General features: G+C 36.4%; 2 protein-coding genes across 2 annotated transcripts; one reads left to right on the forward strand and one right to left on the reverse strand.

Moving 5' to 3' along the window:
* The first annotated feature begins 1,131 nt into the window (after positions 1-1,131).
* On the forward strand, positions 1,132-4,182 carry LOC107185328 (TBC1 domain family member 10A). Its single transcript, XM_015572991.1, has 5 exons — positions 1,132-1,195; positions 1,918-2,047; positions 2,710-3,283; positions 3,514-3,783; positions 4,063-4,182. The coding sequence occupies exons 2-5, from the start codon at positions 1,935-1,937 to the stop codon at positions 4,174-4,176; spliced, it is 1,071 nt and encodes a 356-aa protein (XP_015428477.1). The 5' UTR covers positions 1,132-1,195; positions 1,918-1,934; the 3' UTR covers positions 4,177-4,182.
* A 1,001-nt stretch (positions 4,183-5,183) lies between these two features.
* Positions 5,184-6,635, reverse strand: LOC107185274. Its single transcript, XM_015572933.1, has 3 exons — positions 6,294-6,635; positions 5,732-6,001; positions 5,184-5,462 (listed from the first exon to the last, which is right to left on the reverse strand). Exons 1-3 carry the CDS (start codon positions 6,633-6,635, stop codon positions 5,184-5,186), a joined length of 891 nt encoding a protein of 296 aa, XP_015428419.1.
* Between the last annotated feature and the right edge of the window lie 12,550 nt (positions 6,636-19,185).

Below are 19,185 nucleotides of genomic sequence, written 5' to 3' on the forward strand. Positions count from 1 at the left end.
AAGGGATTAGTAACAAGAGAGGGGACACAACAATATGCACAGTAAATAAATTGATGGTTGTCGAATGCCTGCAACAAACAATAGGTTAGTAACAAGAGAAAGGACGAGTTGAGACACGCGCCCACCCTCCGCGACGGCTCACGAGAAAGTGAGGAAGCTAACGCCGTTATGTATTGGGCGTACGCAGGTTTGTTCGTGTTGAATTGTTTTTGCCGGCTTGAACGACCTTCCTCCTTGAACGACCCAAAACACTTGTGTGACGCAACGTCACTAGCGCGTTGGACCGACGGAGAGCACCGTTACTGCGGCACGCTCTACGGTACTCTCTCGCTCGCACGCCGTGACGTCACCCGATTCCCGGAATCCCGCGGCTACGAGATAGCTCACTACGGTAAGGCATTCTCGCAAGGGAAATTGTAAGCCGCCGGCCAAAAGGTAGATTTGATAGACTATTTATGAAACTATATATATTCTGAACTTATCTGTTACAAATATACAAATGTAAGGCAACATATAAAAACGAATAAAACAAGAACATGTAAAAAGTAACATTAATAAAATGTCCATTAACGATGCATTTAGAATAAATTGTCTTATAGTTATGTGAAAAAATATATACTTTTCAGTTTCATGTTTCATGACTGTTATATTTATCCCTTAATCTTAAACTGAAGCATCGGATATTTTTATTCCCGTCAGATCGTATAGATACACGTAATATGAACTGAATATATAACACTTCATTTGTGCTAATAATACTCAGATTTCATGCTTTATCGGTAACGGCGGGTATTGACACTAAAATAGTAAGGGGGCTTCTGACGCCTTCGAAGCATGGGACAGAAAATTACATTGCATGTTAGGTCTATTCTTATTTCTCGTCTGTACATGAAGTCCCATAAGATGTTAGTCTATTTTATATCTCGTCTGTGGTCCTTACCTTTAGCTCTTTTTTCCCATTGGATAACCATAATGATCGAACGGAACTGTCCAATTAGTAAACGGAGTGACAGAGAGCTATATTTGGAAATAAAAAACCTCCGTTATAACTGGTTATAACATAGCAATGAATTTCAACATCTGCTCGGAGCACAGTTATCCCATATGACAGAAGTGAAATATTGTTGTAGGCGATGTTTGACCACTGTTCTCCACCTTGTAGTTTCGTAAACAAAAGTTGTGCATATCATCAATGGTAGGTGTAGTCGATTCCCATGGTACGCCCACTCGTTGTTAACGTGATCATGTGAAAGTAAATAATTGCACGAATATGTACACTGAGCTGAGTCGATGTTAGTTATCAAGTCAAGCAAGCTCTATTGTACAAATGATTGTAATTCGTTACACGATTTTTTTTGGGCGTTCCGTAACTGTGCTTTATCACATGATCCTATCAGGCATTGATAATTTGCGATTATGATTGTGTTATTTTCCGGATCTCATTGACGGTTAACTGTCAACTGTCAATTAGAAATTGTGTAGAAATACTCCCCCGTTTGTTACATGTTCATGTTGTAAGTGAGAAAAACAGCTACCATTAAGCTACGGTCGCTATTGTTTGTTTTATGCATGAAATTGTTCAGATTGTGCAGCAGCAAAACATTGGTTCTGTGATGTTTATCGTCGAATATTAGAAATTTCGATGACACGTATTCACCAGTTTCGAAGTCGTTGGCTTGTTAGTTTTTACGCGGGGCGTTTCTTCAGTCATGATGACACGAGAATGAAATTGTATTGATTGGGTTAATAATACATTAGCTGAAGAATAGTGTAACGAATACTATTTTCTTTGGGGGTGTATTAGTTGAGGAATACTTATGATTGTTGGACATTTATTTATTTATTTATTATCGATAATACGTATTTTGCGAACTGTGTAAGTTATGAAGATTACTTTTGTTTCTTTTTTCATATTAGACGATTGAAAAAATGCTATGGCCTCCTCAGGATCGCATAATGGGGATGCTGAGACGGAAAGTGATAAGTTTGAAGGGTCAAAGATCGATCGACATGGTTTTCTTCACGATTCCAACTGTAGCACAGATAGGTAACATTAAGAACCATATAGTGTAATCTTAATATTTCATCTGTGGCTTACAAATTATGAATTATTTTAGTAACATGAATATATTTTACATCATATAATTGTAACTCTAAGATAAGGCTTCTTTATTATCAGTAATGAGAACAACTGTAAAATACTCATGGATTATGTTATAATAGAACATTAATAAATATATAATAATAAAACATACAGTGTGTTCCATGAAATTGTTGCCACAAAATTTTGAGGTAAAACAGAATTGCAAAACAAAAAATTTGGATGTAAATCAGAGTTTAAGAAAACACAACATATAAAACGTCAACAAGAGTTGTGCAATGTCGCGATATATCAAGGCATTTGCTTCAGAGACAATGTATACATTTGTGATTTTTTTTGTAACATATGTGCAGTTGTTCGATCTGTCATGACTCATTTGAATAAAAAATATTTAAAGAACGCTATAGTTTAATTTGGAAAACGAAAGGTAACATCCACATCATTGAAAAAAATTCAGATAAAGAAACTCTAATTTACAAAACTTACACACAGTTAAATATAGTTTAACTTCTGTCTAACACAATTTTTTGTAAAATACAAGGAAAGTACTGAAATTTCGTGGCGACTCCCATGTGGAACACCCTGTATATGTTTGAATAAAATTTCAGTCTCGGAAAACAAGGAATACCGCCCGAGGTAATGTTAAGAAGAGAACGGAAATGGATACAGATGTTAAACAACTGGAGCTATTTCATGAACGCGAATTATCGCAAAGTCAGGGAAAGGTGTAGAAAGGGTATACCACCATCAGTGAGGCTTCGTGCTTGGTTAAATCTCTGTGGGGGTCAGCTCTTGATGGATACAAATCCAAATTTATTTGAAGAACTGGTAGAACGATCCGGTGACCCAAAATACATAGATGACATTAAAAAGGATCTTCATAGACAATTTCCTCACCATATAATGTTTATCGGCGAGGCTCCCGGACAGGAAGAATTATTCAAAGTATTGAAAGCATATTCCATTTTAAATAGCAAAGTCGGTTACTGTCAAGCTCAAGCACCTATCGCTGCATTTTTGCTGATGCATATGCCAGCAGTACAAGCATTTTGGTGCCTGGTTGCAATATGCGACAAATACCTCATTGGGTATTATAGTCAAGGGATGGAAACATTACTTCGTGACGGTGATATTCTCTTTGCTCTTCTAAAGAGAGTATCTCCAATCGCTTATAAACATCTGGTTAGCATATATTTATTTTATTTTATACACTTTTACCTTTAACATCATAAAGAAGTTTCTAAGAGGAAATTTATTTCGTTCAAAGGAGTAACCAGAAAACATTTTAATTTGTAATATTGTCCCTATGGTTATATATGTTTAAGAAAGATTTGTGATATTTTATATAAAAAAATGACGGATAAAAGGCACCAAATTTTGCATATAAACATTGTTTTCATTCATTTTCGTAGAAAAAACAGAAGATGGAACCAATTTTATACATGACGGAATGGTTCTTGTGTGTTTATACGCGGACACTGCCATGGGAAAGTATTCTACGAGTATGGGATATGTTTCTTTGCGAAGGGGTTAAAATCATATTTAAAGTAGGACTAGTATTGTTAAAAGGCAGCTTGGGTCGTGCATCTCTAGTGAAGCGTTGTCCAACAGTCTACGAAACACTGCAAGTATTAAGGAATCCTCCTCAGCACATTATGGAAGAAGAAGCATTGGTGTATCAGGTAGAATATTTAATTCTTGTACTTCACGAGGTAAACTGCTTCACAATAATTTCTGTTGCTGAAACTTTTTCGACCCGGCGTCATACAGTTATCCTTACAATTGTTAAAGCTTTCGGGTGTAAGCCGTGTCATTTTAGAGGAACCAATTTCATACACCCAGTTTCATTAAGGGTCGAATGATATATCGGTACTGATAATTTTTCCAAAAGTATACAACTTACAAAGTTCGAAAGCTTTAACAGTAATAACAATATTTATTGGATAAATGCAATGTTATAGATCCGAAAATTAAACTTGACTGAAGAAGATTTTGAATATGAGCATCAACGTCAAGTGTTGAAACGAAAAGCAGCCGAACAGGCACCTTCTTCCACTGCCAATCGGCCAGACTGATTAAATGAAAATCAAATAGCGTGTGAAACGAATGAAGAGCTTACAGGTATTACTCCAAAGTGTGCCTTTCTTTATATTATTCATACTGTACAGATTATATACTGAACGTAGTTATACTTTTACAAAGTATAAATGTACGTACAACAGAGTTTTAAAAGTACCTAACTTCTTTATTACAAATTTAAATAATTCTTGAATGAGTCAGAGATGCATATACATTCCCCAAATAGAATGAATACATATATATATATATAACTTATCCCTATTTTCGCTATTTTAATAGAGTTACAGAGATGCACAATATTTATAGGTGTTCATAGTACTGTTTAATGTTGTATTATCTTGAGCATATCTCTAGTTATTAGCTTTCATACGATTTTATTGATATTTATGTACAAAAAGAGAGAAAATCGTAAAAAATTACATTTTTTAAGAATAAAGTGTAGTATATAACGATGTTATTGAATAAAAGTTGTTTTGTTTAACTGAATGTTGTTTTCTTGTTAAAATTTCACTAAACAATGACTGATGTTACAATTAAATAAATAAATATATATATATATATATATTTATTTATTTATTTATATGTATATATCATAAACACTTATGACTTTAGCTTTTTATCCAACAAACATTAGTTTAAGTGTCATAATTATAAACAACTTAATTAAGTATTGACAGCCCTATTTCTTCTTATTCAACTATATAAGTATCTAAAAAATTAATTTAATTACAAGCATCATTAATTGATTGTCGATTTCACGGATTTATAGAAAATATAAACGAGCCTACTATACTACTATAAGAACTTTAGCGAAAGATTAAAAAAATGATGGTTTAATTTTAATTTAATATATCCCTTATTAGATGAAACAAACCTTTGTCTAAGAAGAAAGAATTCTCGCGTACAAAGTAATTAATTATTAACAAACACGTTGAATTCTTATTAAGTTTAAGGAATTATCTGAAGAAAAAAAACAAATTATCTAATTTAAACGCGTTACGAGCTACCTCATGGAAACCACGCGTTGCCCTTTGAAATTCTCCAGAAGATTATACCGGTTAATGGCGTTCACAACGACGTCCGACAATTGAAGAAAATCGTCTTGAATCTCACGGGACTGTAGCAACGTGTTCAGCAGAGGAAACCTCGGTAAAACAAAGACGCTCATCATGAACACAATCGCCATAGTCATGACGGTGCTTATGGCCACGAAGAGAGGGTGCGACGTCAGTGACGTTGGAGCAGAAACCGCGGCTGCCGTGTTCTCGAACGCAACGACAGGCTGCAAACAAAAAGCAAGACATCTTCTTTTCTGTCAAACTTAAATTCACCACATTCGTGTGTAGAACATGCCACGTTCACTGCAGGAACGAGTCAGTAGTGGCAATTACTGAACGTTCGTTATCAAGTACAGGAAGTCTCCAGAACCGGAAGTCAGTGGCGTCAGTCCACGGTAGCCGACGTGTTTAAAAATTCGTTGCAATTTGTTTATTCTTATATCTCCTCTGTGGTAAAGGTCAGTCAAAGAAATACCGTCGGTTGCGTACTTACAATTGTTTTGTAACCGTGATCGTTCCTCAGTTCCGACATGAAGGTCTTCAACGGGAAGAAGTAGTATTGATAGTGAGCCGGTTTCACCGGGTACTCCACGTGAGTCTGCGTCACCTGAGGGAATCCGCCAGTCGTCAGTGCTTTCGTCAAACTCGACAGACTGACCGACGATCCCTTTTCCAACGCGTCTTTGTACATCGACGCGAGTTGAGTACGCGTGAATCCAAGCGCTTCCGGTTCCTGTATTTTGCTAACGGGGGAAACGTAAGGCTGAAAAGACGATGAACCATGTGTATAAGTAATCGACTGGTTTTATGTTCGTTAAAAAAGATTAAGTAGAACAAGTTTGGGGAAGGCAATGTTGTAGCCATAACTTTATAACAGACATTGGACAAAAATTGGCTTTGCAGGTTTGGCTGACTGGGATGGTCCAAATTCGGAAATTTTCCTCTATTGCAGTCACTGATCCCTTTCTTAAAAAAATATTTCCCCATTTATAAATTGACAGGAAAGCCAGTGAACTGAAGTGAGTGTACGCTTTACAAAGATTATTTCCGTTCACCTGATAATAATACGGAAGACTTTCAGCGTCATAGCGATGCACGTCCGATTTCTCGATGACTGGATCGTTGTTACTTTGATTTCGATATTTCTGCCGCTGGATCATGTTGATCCTCTGCACCGGATAATTCTGTTTCTCCTTAAGCATATTGTTGTAACCGTCGCTCCAGGACAACCGATCCTGAACGTTATCAGAGAGCGGAACGTTGAACTCCTGAAGCTGGTGCATCGCTTTCTGGAGGTACTCGCCGCTGGATTCGCCGTTTCCTTGCATCCTCGAGTCGACAGGATCGAACGTTAACAAAGCCAGACAAATCAATGCCATTCTTCGTGCCTTGATCATCTTGCGTACACCAAATATCACTTTCACATCTGCGAATTTACGTCAAAGGGAAAGATCTCCAACAACACAATGACCGTTCGCGATCTCTCTAAACCTTCGTTCCACGAGTTTGAGAGGGCAAAGCAAAAAGCTGAATGAACATTTTTTCACGTCGAGGAACAGTTCGTTTTCTGGAAAATACTTCCATATTTTTGTGGGAGAAGAAACTTTTTTGATTGTTCTCGAGGATCAACGATCCACGCGTCGATTCATCCCTGTGTATCACAAAATTCTGATCATTAAATGACGTTATTGGTTTTTCAAGTGAAACTTCTTGATTTCTTAAGGCAGATTACTTGGATATCACAGTGATTCGAGTGCCAACAGATTGTTATTCGATGAAAAATTTCGTGTCACGCGTTCACGTGCAGAACACTCCGCGGCGAGCGTATTCGCGATCGTACTAGCGGGGATGAACTGCGCGGCGTAACATCCTTGGTCGGTCTATTCCCCACCAAGTCATCGAGGAATTCTCCCGGCTCATATGTGGAAGACATCCATTCAGAAACTCGGCATACATACGTTCCGCGGAACGGTCAAATTTTTGTTTCCGTAGGCGACGGACGACGTCAGGTCTTGACGACGACAGTTCTCGAAGTTTGACCAGTCACGTCTACGCTCCAAATTTCGTGCATTAATATTCAGTCCAATTCCGTGGAACACGATAAATTACAAACCTTCCGTAACGTTTTCACTCCGTTCTAATCTTAACAGTACTTTCAACAGGAAAATTGAATCACTTTTTAATTTCTATAAACGGTCACGGTCTAGTCGCTGCTTTGAGAAGCCAGAATTCCGTGACATAACAAGTAGAAGAACTCGATAATATCATGAACATTACGTTCTTAGCTTCAGTTTAACGTGCATGATCGAAGAAATAATATATGGTATATGTACCATTAGGTAGAGGTTCGCTTCAGGGAACTCAATCGCTGGATCACAAAGATGGGAACGCACGGGGCCACAAGTGGGGAACCGGAACAAATGAAGCAGATATTCGTAGGATTTTATATTCATACGAAATAACTGTTTTCGCGTTCGTTGATCATCACTCGAGTAGATTCCAACGTGTTATCGGACAATCTGTAAAAGTTTTTCTCCGAACGCGAGGAAACCGGCAAGAATACGGAACAAGGACCCAGCCAGCTTCTTGGCCCGGCATTGATGTCTCCGATTTATTACACGCACGTAGGAAACCTGATTATCCGGTGGCCAGCGAATACAGACGTGGTTTCGGGCACATCCGTTATACACTTCAATTGCGAATCGAGCGTTTTAGTTTTAACCAACCCTGGGCGAAACAAGCTGAACCCTAACGGAACAAAATAGGCTTCGAATTCTCCGTTATCCTTATGGTAGTCGCCCACTTCGAGACTTATGCATGGGCGTTACAGTTTCGTGAAGTTTTGATGCTTTGTACAATTGCATATATCAATTCCAGTTACTTTAACGATACCGATATTGATATGGATCACAAAGTGGAAACTCGATTATGAGAATCGGAAAAATTTCACCCTTTCAATCACTTTTTATTAACACTTTGACTGCCACGTCATCCAAATATGAGTGACACGTAAATACAGTTAAAATTTTTCCGTAAAATTAACATTGCAGCATAATTTAAAACAAGACCAATAACTTCTATTAACTAAACGCATATATATTTGACGATTTATGACTTAAAAATCGAAATAAATCATGTCTACTTATTACACGAAAAATTCTGAGTGATTACGAAACTTTTCGTTATTCATCGAGCACGTATGAAAGTTTTAATTACAAAGTGAAATAAATGATCTATCGTTGTGTCAGACCTGAATTTTGTTAACCGAACAAACACGTCCGAATGAAATCCTTGCACGTTCTATTTGTTTTTCAAGTTGTTCCGTTTTGTTTAACGACGCGTTTCAGTGGATATCGTGAACCATTATTCTGTGATCTGAAGGGAGAATGGAAACGGTACAGTAAACCAGTCCAGTGGGAATCTGTGACGAGACAAAAACGACGACGACAACTTGGATACTTTTGCTTTTCGAACGTCGTCGCCTCGAACGAAGGAAAGAAGGAAGAAACGCTCGAACGTTAGAATTCACACGGTCGTTGATTTCGTTTGATCGAAACCCGCGCCAGAAACCTGATTTTCCGTTGTTCCATACAGGAACGAATTCGTTCCGCATGCTCGTCGTTAAAAGGAAACTTGCACGAGGGAACGAGAGACGGTGCGTTACGGTCTTTGCCAGACTTTGATATTAAATGTAACTGTACCAAAAATTACACCGGGGTAATTAGAGAAAACGGATTACACGTTCCTGGCTGGAACTCCGCGGTATTCCTTTCGTTCTTGTTCATTTTCTAATTATCCTCACCGACGCGCAGAGTAATCTCAAGGTACAATTAAAAAAACAATTGTACGATAATTATGACTAATTGTTCGTACTTGATGTTTACATTCTTCAAGTACGTACTGTCACTTGAGATCGATTTACAGGAAACTTTTTCTAACAACTGGACTACGAACGTTTATCCGAGAATTTAATAAGTAAGAAAATAAATCGTAAGTCAAACTTGTGGTATTTTTAAAAATAAATCGACAATTTGGCAACAAGATTACGCATCGGTACGCCTAATATCACGCAAATGACCCCGAGTTCAAGATGGCGGAACGATGCCACGGAAAGCCGTTAGATGACAACCCGCGATTTCCTTTAATTATGTCCGTGCATCTGTTACTGCTCCGTCACTATTATTCTGCTGAGAACGTAATATTATTTCACGTTTCAACGATTGGTTATTAGTGATCAGTTTTGTCGTGGATGACGACAATATCCAGAATACTAACACTCATCGTGTTTCTGAGCACGTTTAACGGTACACAGAGTCGAAAATGAACAGTTCTTACGTGAAACTGGAAATCATTATCTTGAGTACACGGTGATCTATCGGACGGTATTCCACGCAAAACGTGTCATTACGCGTTGACTACTAATAAAGAGATATTAACCCTCGTGTTTCCACGGTCGGGTCACCGGTGCCTCATCAAGGAATACTTAACGCAATGAAGCGATTATGTTAGATCGTGAATGACTTGTTCACTTAACGTAAGAACTATCGAAGGAATCAAAATGTTTGTAATGCATTTTCTAAGTGTTTTAATTAACTTAGAAATTTCAGTATTTTCAAAAAGCAGTCATTTTGACCAATCTCACAGAAATAGTGACAAGTCAGTCGTCGATAGTTTCAATCTCAATTGGCCGCCATTTTCGATTTCTCGTAACTCCTCAATCGCTTCGAAATCCAACGAAAAATTTTGCCAGAGCATCTTTTCGATGATAAATAGAATAAAAATGAAAAAGGGTAAAGAAAACCCGATTGTTTTTATCTTATCGAAATAGAATATTTTTACTAAAGGTCATTGCGACAATTGCGAACCTGGAAAGTATCTTAAAACGTTTAAGTTTAAATGCCATAAACGTGGAAGCGGCGTACCGTAAGCTTTCGTGCCTAGCCAGGATCGAAAGGCGGGGTTGATGACGACGAGGAGGAAGAGGAAAACTCAAATCGCGTGCATGGCTCATTATTGTGTCGTGTATTTCCTTTCACATCGAGTGCACCGTTACCGATATCGCTTTACAATTCTTCACCTTCCTCTCTTCTGTTTCTTTTTTCTTTCAATTTCATACAAAAAGGATGATTCGATGGTCTGCGCCGCTATATCATTCCGTGACGTTCGTCAATCGGCGAACGACAACCTTCCGTTACACGTATAATTATAAATAACTTTAATTCCTCCGTTTACATGTTCGAACGAAATGAAAACTGACGGTAATGAGCAGGCCGCGGATGTTTGCGAAATATAGATTTCTCTGGGTTGTTTAATCGAAACTGACGTTGAATAGATGATTGTGCCATCCACCGGAAATTCCGAAATGTTGAAAATAAAGTGAAGCTTTTCTTTCTGTGCGATTTGTATTACTCGCAAATGTTGCGAATTCATTTCAGATTTCTTGTGTAGGGCCGAAGTCCAACATCTAATAATGATAATCTAATGCATAATTAGATTCCTAGCTCCGTAGACCAGCAGGTAACATTATGGCCAAACTCGATATCCGACTACTTCACAAAATGGCTGATCACATCATTGGCCAATTACTCAATTCAAGAATTTTGATTTTGTAAATATTTAAAAATTGGTACAAAAGATGTTAACAATTCTAAAGTTACACGAATTTAAAGGAACCTAATCCAAACCCTGGCCAGCGAAGAAACAGTATTTCGAAAGTTCTTTAGCAGTAAGAAACCCAGAAAGGTTTCTATGTCATTTGGAACCTGATGGATTCCAGTTCCTGTCGATTAGTCATCCTCCCCAGAAATCTATAATCGCACGAACATTCGCAGTCCGGTAATGGGACACGCGGGAACATCTTCGAATTCACGTCGGTTCCGTAAACGCTTACACAATTTGCAATTTACAAAGCTCGCGAGACAGCGGGTCGTCTCTCTTTCGGAGACGGCGGCGGTAGGCCCTGGATTCAGAGCGTTTTCCGTTCTTTCTTTTTTTTTCTTCGTCTTTTTTTCCCCCATCTTTTTCCTGGAAAGATACAAAACGTGGAAATCGTTCCAGACGGAACGACGATCGCCGGTAAATCGATTTGAACTCCGTCGCGCGTCATGTCCTTCGCGTACGGTCGCCGCGCTTTCCACTTCCGGTCGCACGGCACTGTTCGCGTGTCTCGAAGTGTCGAATTCAATCCGTTTCCATCGCGATCGATGGTTCAACGCGTCCCGTGCTGCCTGAGAATTCCGTGGACTAGCGGAAAATCCGAAATTATCCGTATGAATCATTATCAATTTTGGTTAATTGTAAAAAACAAAACGCAATACAATGAAATGGTTTTTTTTTTGACACATTCATGACGGCAGCGAGTATTTGGTAATGTTTGCTGCTGCCGGGCGATTATTATGACTAGATTGTGAATATTTATGCGAAACCAAAGAACAAGGGAAATATATTTCACTAGTCAAGGGCTTCGATTAATATTTGTTAATGTGAATACGCGACGAATTCATAAAAATCCATAGTATAATTATGTCCAAGCGGTTCGATTTCACTGTGCTTAATCCGTTTATCGCAATGTACAATGTTGTCTTTCTTCGCGAACAATGAGAAAATAATATGATGTGTCGTCTTGAATGCATCAAACATTTCTGATAACCAGTTGTATGCAAGTTCCGAGAAAATTGCCAGCAAATAATAACAAAACTTGTCTATAATACCGTAGCTATTTGTTTCTGCATTTGATTGGGGTTTTGCAGGCGAAGTCTGCTGACAAAATGGTAAAGCAAAATGGCAACAAGTCTTGCAACACAACCCAGGTCAATTTATAACCTAGGTTAGATTGCAAGACTTGCTGCTAATCTGCTATCAATCTCCGTGCAAGTTGTTGATAGCAGATCTTGCATCAAACTTGTAACCATGTTGAGTACGTAACATCATAACAGGCATTCGATAAAATTTGGCTGACTGGGATGTACACACACTCTTGTTTATAAGTGATTAGGTGATATCCTTAACAAACACAAATTCGGAAATCCAACAGAAATCGTTAATACTGCTGAACATACATATTTTCTACAAAACACTAAAAATCGATAGTTAATATTCAAAGTAACACAAAATCACAAACTGATAGGTGCCCCAATATTTATGGACAGTAGTGTTGGTACCCTAAAATCTTTTTTTACCATCCCAGCCTGAAAAGTGAAAAGGTTCGCATAAATTTGCGAAAATGTAAATCTATTTAACATCAGCAGTCTGGGTGATGCGTAACGGTGGTGGTTCACAGGTGCACGGTACGCGACGAAAGATGACGTACTTCCGGTATCGAGGGATCGAACTTCCGAAACACGCAGAGACGCTCGAGTTAACCTCTGATTTACCTCGTTACTAATATCATTGTTTGAGAATCCATTGTGCGACGCTTACGAGCATAGACTCGTCCGATTGAAATTTCCGTGAAAAAATAGGCCGAGATGCAATTCTCCTAGTCTTATTGTTTGCACCGAGCATTGGTACGCGCGAAGTATGACAAGCGCAACCGGAAGTACAGTGACTACATTCGAATGTAACCTAAATGAACGTAAGTTACATTATTTAATCTCGGCGATGAACCTATGTATACTTAGCGGTATGCTAAAAGAAACCGAGAAAATGAAATTATGAGAATTCATAGCACGTCTTAACACATATTTTTACATAGTAGTACGATATACAGGGTGGACCGATAAACTTTCCATCTTGAACCTTTCCGTAACTATGAAAGTGAACAATTCTCTCAAGTAGTTGTTCTGGAAGAAAATCATTATAAATAACTTTCATTTGAAAAATTATTTTACTTTAATAGTTTCAGGGGTATTGACGGTGGTAAGTTTTAATGTCCTATCCTGTCAGGGTGAACAGTATAAATCAGCAGGAACAAGATACCTGAATACCTTTATTGGATTTGAAAGTACAAGTAACTTTTGTGGAGAGTATAAGAAGCAGCAAGATGGCCAATACTTTGTATCTGTTCTCAAATCTTGAGAACAGTGACAATCATCAATTTCATTGGTACCTATCATATTGTACAGAATGTAAGAAGGGTGAGTCTTCAGGCACGGATACACATCTGAAGGTGTAGACCATCATCCTTTTTACACTTTGTACAATATAATAGTTAGGTGCCAATGCAATCATATATACTGTGCAACTTTCGTTATAGAGAAATAAGAATATGATAAAAGTTAATAATTGATAATTGTAAAAGCACTTAGACTACTATGATATGCTTCAAAGATTTCTTTTTTTTTTTTTAATTAAAGATTTCCAAATTCAAGGTCGTTTCAAGGTCAAACTGTGTCAGTTATAATTAAATAGCAGAATATAAATGACTTTACTAACTCGGAGAAACACGACCTTGATAAACAAGCAACTTTTGGCTTAAGTAAATTTGTTGTATTATCAAATTGATCATAGATATTTAACGTTTAGGTATTCAGGTTTCTCGTGACTCACCCTGTGCAATCAACGTTCTGTGATCGTCAAACAAACACTCATACGCCTCCGATACAAATTACTCATTGAAACATTACGGTTTAACAACGTGTATACAGATTGCTAATTATAAGCTATGTAAAATATTTTATTGCTATGTTTACGGGCTAAGCAATCTCATTCATAAAACAGATTAATGCGAAGAAATACGTTTATCGTTAACGCTTCTAGTATTCTTCGAGGGGTGCACAATCAACATGTTCTCCTCTGTCGCTGTTTTCCACGATAGGGAAGAATTGGTGAAAGTATAGGGCAGAATGTATACGAAGTGTTCCATTGGTATCAATAACGCAATACATCTTGAAAAAATACGTTAAACTTGTAGGTAGTACGCAAAAACGGTTATAATAGATAAAAATGAAAGTCCGTGATCAAAGTCATAAGTTGCTGATTTCTTTTTCTGAAGATTTAAAATTGTTCTTCGTAATACATTTCAAAATAGAACACTTTGTATACAAGATATAAAACAAACGTCACATGTCTTTTTGCTCTGACAATACCACTTGACATTAATGAAACTTTAGTAGGAAGTAATCGCTAAAAACATTATTCAGTGTATATTTGTTAAGGTTGAAAACAATGTTTAACTCACTAAATGTCATATAAGTGAAAGCTATGACTGTAAAGAATTTCTAGAAAAAGAGAAATCAAATTTCATCTTACTTTTTATTGATCAACATACTCTCCTTGAAGTAATTATGTACAAAAAAAAAGAACCTAATGCATTAAGAACTATCTACTGTAAAAGTTTCATAAAAATCAGTGCGTTCGTCACAAGCAAAGTATTCGGTATACATCATTAAAACAGAAATTGTTATACATCTTCATCAACGCTAGCTGCTATTTACACTGACAGAGTAACACATACATATTGTATCATAGCGTCCTAATATTTTGATATCATGCAAACATTCGAACGCAAGTAAATTAGGCTAGATCGGGCGCCGCACGCGTCCACCGATAATACAGTACAATGTTCCCTCCCTATAAGCGCGTTCATCGACCTCGTTACCAACGGGATACCTGACAGTAAGTGGATCTTATTAACACAACGTGGAGGGAGACAGACAGAGAGATATGATGAGTAGACTGAGGATGTTTATGCAAATTTGAATTTTTCCAAATTATTTTATAATAAACAAAAGTTAAATAGGAATTTAATTTCTTCGTAATTTTTTTCAGATAATTGTAAAGTAACAATTTTATCAAATCCTGATTAGGTTTTTTTAGTTTATTTAAGAGTATCAGATCCACACTCTAGTGTTAAGAACATGTTTTCTTTTTTATCAAGTGAAACCATGTATGTATGGAAGTAATATGTTTTTAAAAATTAGTCCACAAACACGTGAATTTTCATAAACATCCACAGTCTGATAACAATAGCGGATTATTTATTGATTTATTTAACAGAAACGAGCCTCCATCCAATGAAACGATCGCGTAATCGTGTCCGACTCTCTGTATAAGCACGTGTCCAGTCCCAAACACATTGGCTATAGAGAGGGAATACTATATTCGAGTATTGGTCACAGAACTTAACGAACTCCATGAATTATTTAATTTCAACGTTCTTAAACACGAGATGTTCATGAAATCCGCGATGATTCACCAGATTACTTTCGTCTAACGTTTACACCGCGAGCAATGTCTTGATAACGTCTTTGAAAATCGCAGTATATCCGTATCAAATGGTACACGGTTCCCGAGAATTCGTGAAATTAGACGAAAATTACAGTTTATAAAAGTACAAGGTCGATCGTATAAAAACTGGCAGGCGTCGCCAGTTGTACAAAATTAATGGTTGTGATTCACCACATCTTAAACTCATCAGTCGCATAGAATATCACAGGAACGTTAGTAGGTGCCACTGTTTTTTTTTGTATACAAGGTGTCCAATTTACTTTCATTACCTTTAATATTTCAATTGGGTGTTATTCAGATTTTTTTTTAGTTTTGTTAGATGTATTATATTGCAAGAACACACACCAATGCTGAATAAAAATGAAGATCGCTTTGGTTCCTTGCATAATAGCAAACTACTACGAGTAGAGGGAATATTTTAGGGAGTAAAACTAGATAGGACACCTTATATATTTGACAGAGAATACGTTTGCTCCTATATGTATGTATTAAGTCTCATATATCTGGTCAGAAAAATCGATTTTTGCCTGTGTCGATGTTTCAAAGGTATACTTTTAAACAATAATTAACATTTTAAAGTTCTAAGCAAAATTTCTAGTTCTTTTTTCAGGAGATTTCTTAACATAAATTTGCAAAATCAAAACATTCTGTTAAATGAGAAACTTGAGAACAAAAATGTACAAGACAAACTCTAAATTTCAGTTTGGTGTATTGTGTATTTTTCCTGAAAAAAAATGACAAATAAAACCTATCTTCTGACCTGACACATAAGACTGCCTAAGCAACCATAAATCATACGAAAGAAGCTATTAAAAATTTATTTTACGTTAGGTGCAGCTGCATGTTCAGAGTTCACTTTGTAGATGTTTTGTAATGCAGTGTAAACAGGGGAAAAATATAATAAATATATGTAGTTCACCCTGTTGCAAAAATACAAAAAGTATTTCATTTTTCTAATTCATACGAGAACTGCATTACAAATTCTCTCCTTTTTTCAGAACATCCCAAAAGATATAATACCTTTGCCTTCTATAGCGCATTAACTCTTTAGAATAACATTTTACATTCTTGAGTTTCCTGAACACATATCTACAGGTGGCAAAATACAAACGGTAGATAATGAACCATAAAAATGAAATTATAAGCATATCAAATGCCCTTGATGATAATCTTATTTAATACCATTTCGTGTATCAAAATTGTAAAAAAGTTCCCATAGCAGACAGATTTCGACTTCCAAGCAGAATAGAATATCTTGTGTGTTGTGTCACAAAACAGATTATTGTTCATTGACTTTCTATCATGCCTGGCGAAAGTCTTTCCTCTTTTGAGTGTAATAAGTTTGTGCTGCTGCGATTGACATCTGTATTGAATACAGTAAAGAACAGAGCTTCTAATTACTTCATCGAATAACGATCAAAGGCATTTTCGTGAAAATAGTGAATTTCCTCTGTAAATAAATTTATTTCAGTTCCATACTATATAATTATGTGTCAGGTGCAGCACAATCATATTCACAATGTCATAATTCATCGCTATGGCAATAGCACAATTTACAAAGTTTTATGCTAGCTCACGTGAGTACCTATCAGTGTGAACATGCGTTAAGCATGAATGGCATCTTTCTTGCACAGAGATGGACAAAACTGTTGTATAGACAAAAGAAACCTGAAGACATTTTCTCTACTTGTTAGATGAGACAACATATCTTTCACTTGTCAACAGAAAGTTAGGTAAAAATTTATCCAGCGACTATAGCTTCAAATAAACCTCTATTGCTTCCATTTGTCACTGATTATTCACATAGAATATTGGCCATCTCTGTTACTGAATATGTGACACATATAATGTTAATCATTTCTTTCTAAGCACAGGAGTATTCGTAACGTCCTATTTGAATCGATATCCGTTAGAAAACCGCCGTCTCCTCTTCGTCTATAACGATCCTCCTAAGTCGTACAACAGACATCATACACACGTTCTTACAGGACACGCTGTATTATAATTAGACTGTAGATGTGTATGCTTTTTGGTATATTTCAATATAGAAGTCAATACAAAAATAAAAACTCCGATAAAATTCCCATTTTTTATATAATAAGATCCCCTGTTGAAACAGGGATCATTGTTTAATTCTCAGTTCTGCAAATTAGTCTATAAAAGTAGCAATCAACATGGCATCTACAGTTTAATTATAATTTTGCACTTAGCCAGTTACATACTGCCATTTACCTCAAGATGAATTAAAGTTAATTTCAGATCTCTAATTGATTAAAGGTTAATCGAATGCTACCGTTTGATTTAAACAAAAAGTTAACGCGTTAACACAGCCCGATACGTTAATAACGTGTGTCTTACGAATGGTTTTTATGCTTTACAAGAAAATGGCAAACGCGAAACTGCCATTAACTTTAACTTATATCCGAGGTATCTTTGTAATATCATAGTTTGCTTGTATCTTCCAATGTGCACCTTATAAAATAACAAATTACTATCCTAATTGAAATATCGGTACAGCTGAAAAGAATGGAAATACGTTCCTCTTCATATCCGAGACTTTCGTATCAATTGGATCTCTATCGAATCTCTGTCATGTTAAAAATAATAATAAAAAAAAGTGTTGTATGGGTTAATTTACAACGATGTTTTTAATCCTTCTAATTCATACACTGGCTGTAAAAATGTCGATGTTCTTCTTTATACACATACCATAAAATCAGCATGCATAACGAGAATAATACATGTAACTGATTATGAGACTACAATTTCTTAATTGTACCTAACGAATGGTTCGGTCACATTTATCATTCTGTGTTATACACTCTAATATGTACGTAAAGTACGTTTCAGCTTCGTGTGAGACAACTTCAAGATAATTACTCGTTCTGCACGTAATTCTTACTAAATAATAAAATCGCAGATTCTATAAATAACAGTTATTGTTCTGTACTTAAACATCACTTATTTTTCTCACTGGTAGTAACGTAACAATATAAATTAAAATAGTTAGATTCAGTTATAAGTGAGGCGCTGTGCTTGTAAATTCCGTTTCAAAAAATGTAGAAAAAGTTCATGAGATTACACGAATAGAAACACTTTAACGTCTTCCATATATAATAATATGACTGTACTTTTGGCAATATCAAATAGTTTGTTGGACCTATGCATGTATGTTGTGCGCGTTAATTTAGTATACATAACTTCTTTCTGAGTCATCGTACAAAATGTTTAAATCTTTCTACCGTGATAAAAATATTTGTGTTAAAAAACTGATACATAGTATTTGATTTTCTGAATACATTGAAAAAAAGAATAACGTCATGACGTTAGAAAGCAGTGTGTTATCACAAAATTCTACTGAAATATACTCATATAAATATCTATGTACAATTATCAAAATCTAAACGCAAGTAGAATGGAATCTGTTTCAGTATCAAATTTTTTGTATAGAACGGCCCTTTGATTGTGTCATACTATCGTAACCAATAGAATCATATCTCTGAATTCTAATCCATGGCAGTTACGTACCAGAACCGAAGCAAGCGGAAATTCGTAGGCATTTTGTACCTTCACAGAACACTTATACCTGTAACAAGTGTGTCATGAGTATAAAAAAAAAAACAAATATTGTTGTTATCGTTCATTAATACGTAAGCAACAGCGACAGGTGAATAGTAACGATATAATTACAGACGGAGAATAATATGTCCCTTAAACTTTCTATCAATTACAACATAATCAAAGCGCGAACTAGCAACTAAATTGATTCTCGAGTAATGA

Source organism: Dufourea novaeangliae, unplaced genomic scaffold, assembly GCF_001272555.1.
Source record: "Dufourea novaeangliae isolate 0120121106 unplaced genomic scaffold, ASM127255v1 scaffold60, whole genome shotgun sequence".
In the NCBI taxonomy this organism is placed as follows: Eukaryota; Metazoa; Arthropoda; class Insecta; order Hymenoptera; family Halictidae; genus Dufourea; species Dufourea novaeangliae.

Excerpts from the sequence above, each read along its gene's own strand:
- LOC107185274 (XM_015572933.1), bottom strand. The coding sequence starts at position 6,635 with ATGATCAAGGCACGAAGAATGGCATTGATTTGTCTGGCTTTGTTAACG. Across the intron at positions 6,002-6,293 it reads GTCTTCCGTATTATTATCAG|CCTTACGTTTCCCCCGTTAG; the intron begins GTGAACGGAAAT and ends TCGTCTTTTCAG. Across the intron at positions 5,463-5,731 it reads ATCACGGTTACAAAACAATT|CCTGTCGTTGCGTTCGAGAA; the intron begins GTAAGTACGCAA and ends TTTTGTTTGCAG.
- LOC107185328 (XM_015572991.1), top strand. The coding sequence starts at position 1,935 with ATGGCCTCCTCAGGATCGCATAATGGGGATGCTGAGACGGAAAGTGAT. Across the intron at positions 2,048-2,709 it reads TCCAACTGTAGCACAGATAG|TCTCGGAAAACAAGGAATAC; the intron begins GTAACATTAAGA and ends ATAAAATTTCAG. Across the intron at positions 3,284-3,513 it reads CAATCGCTTATAAACATCTG|AAAAAACAGAAGATGGAACC; the intron begins GTTAGCATATAT and ends TCATTTTCGTAG.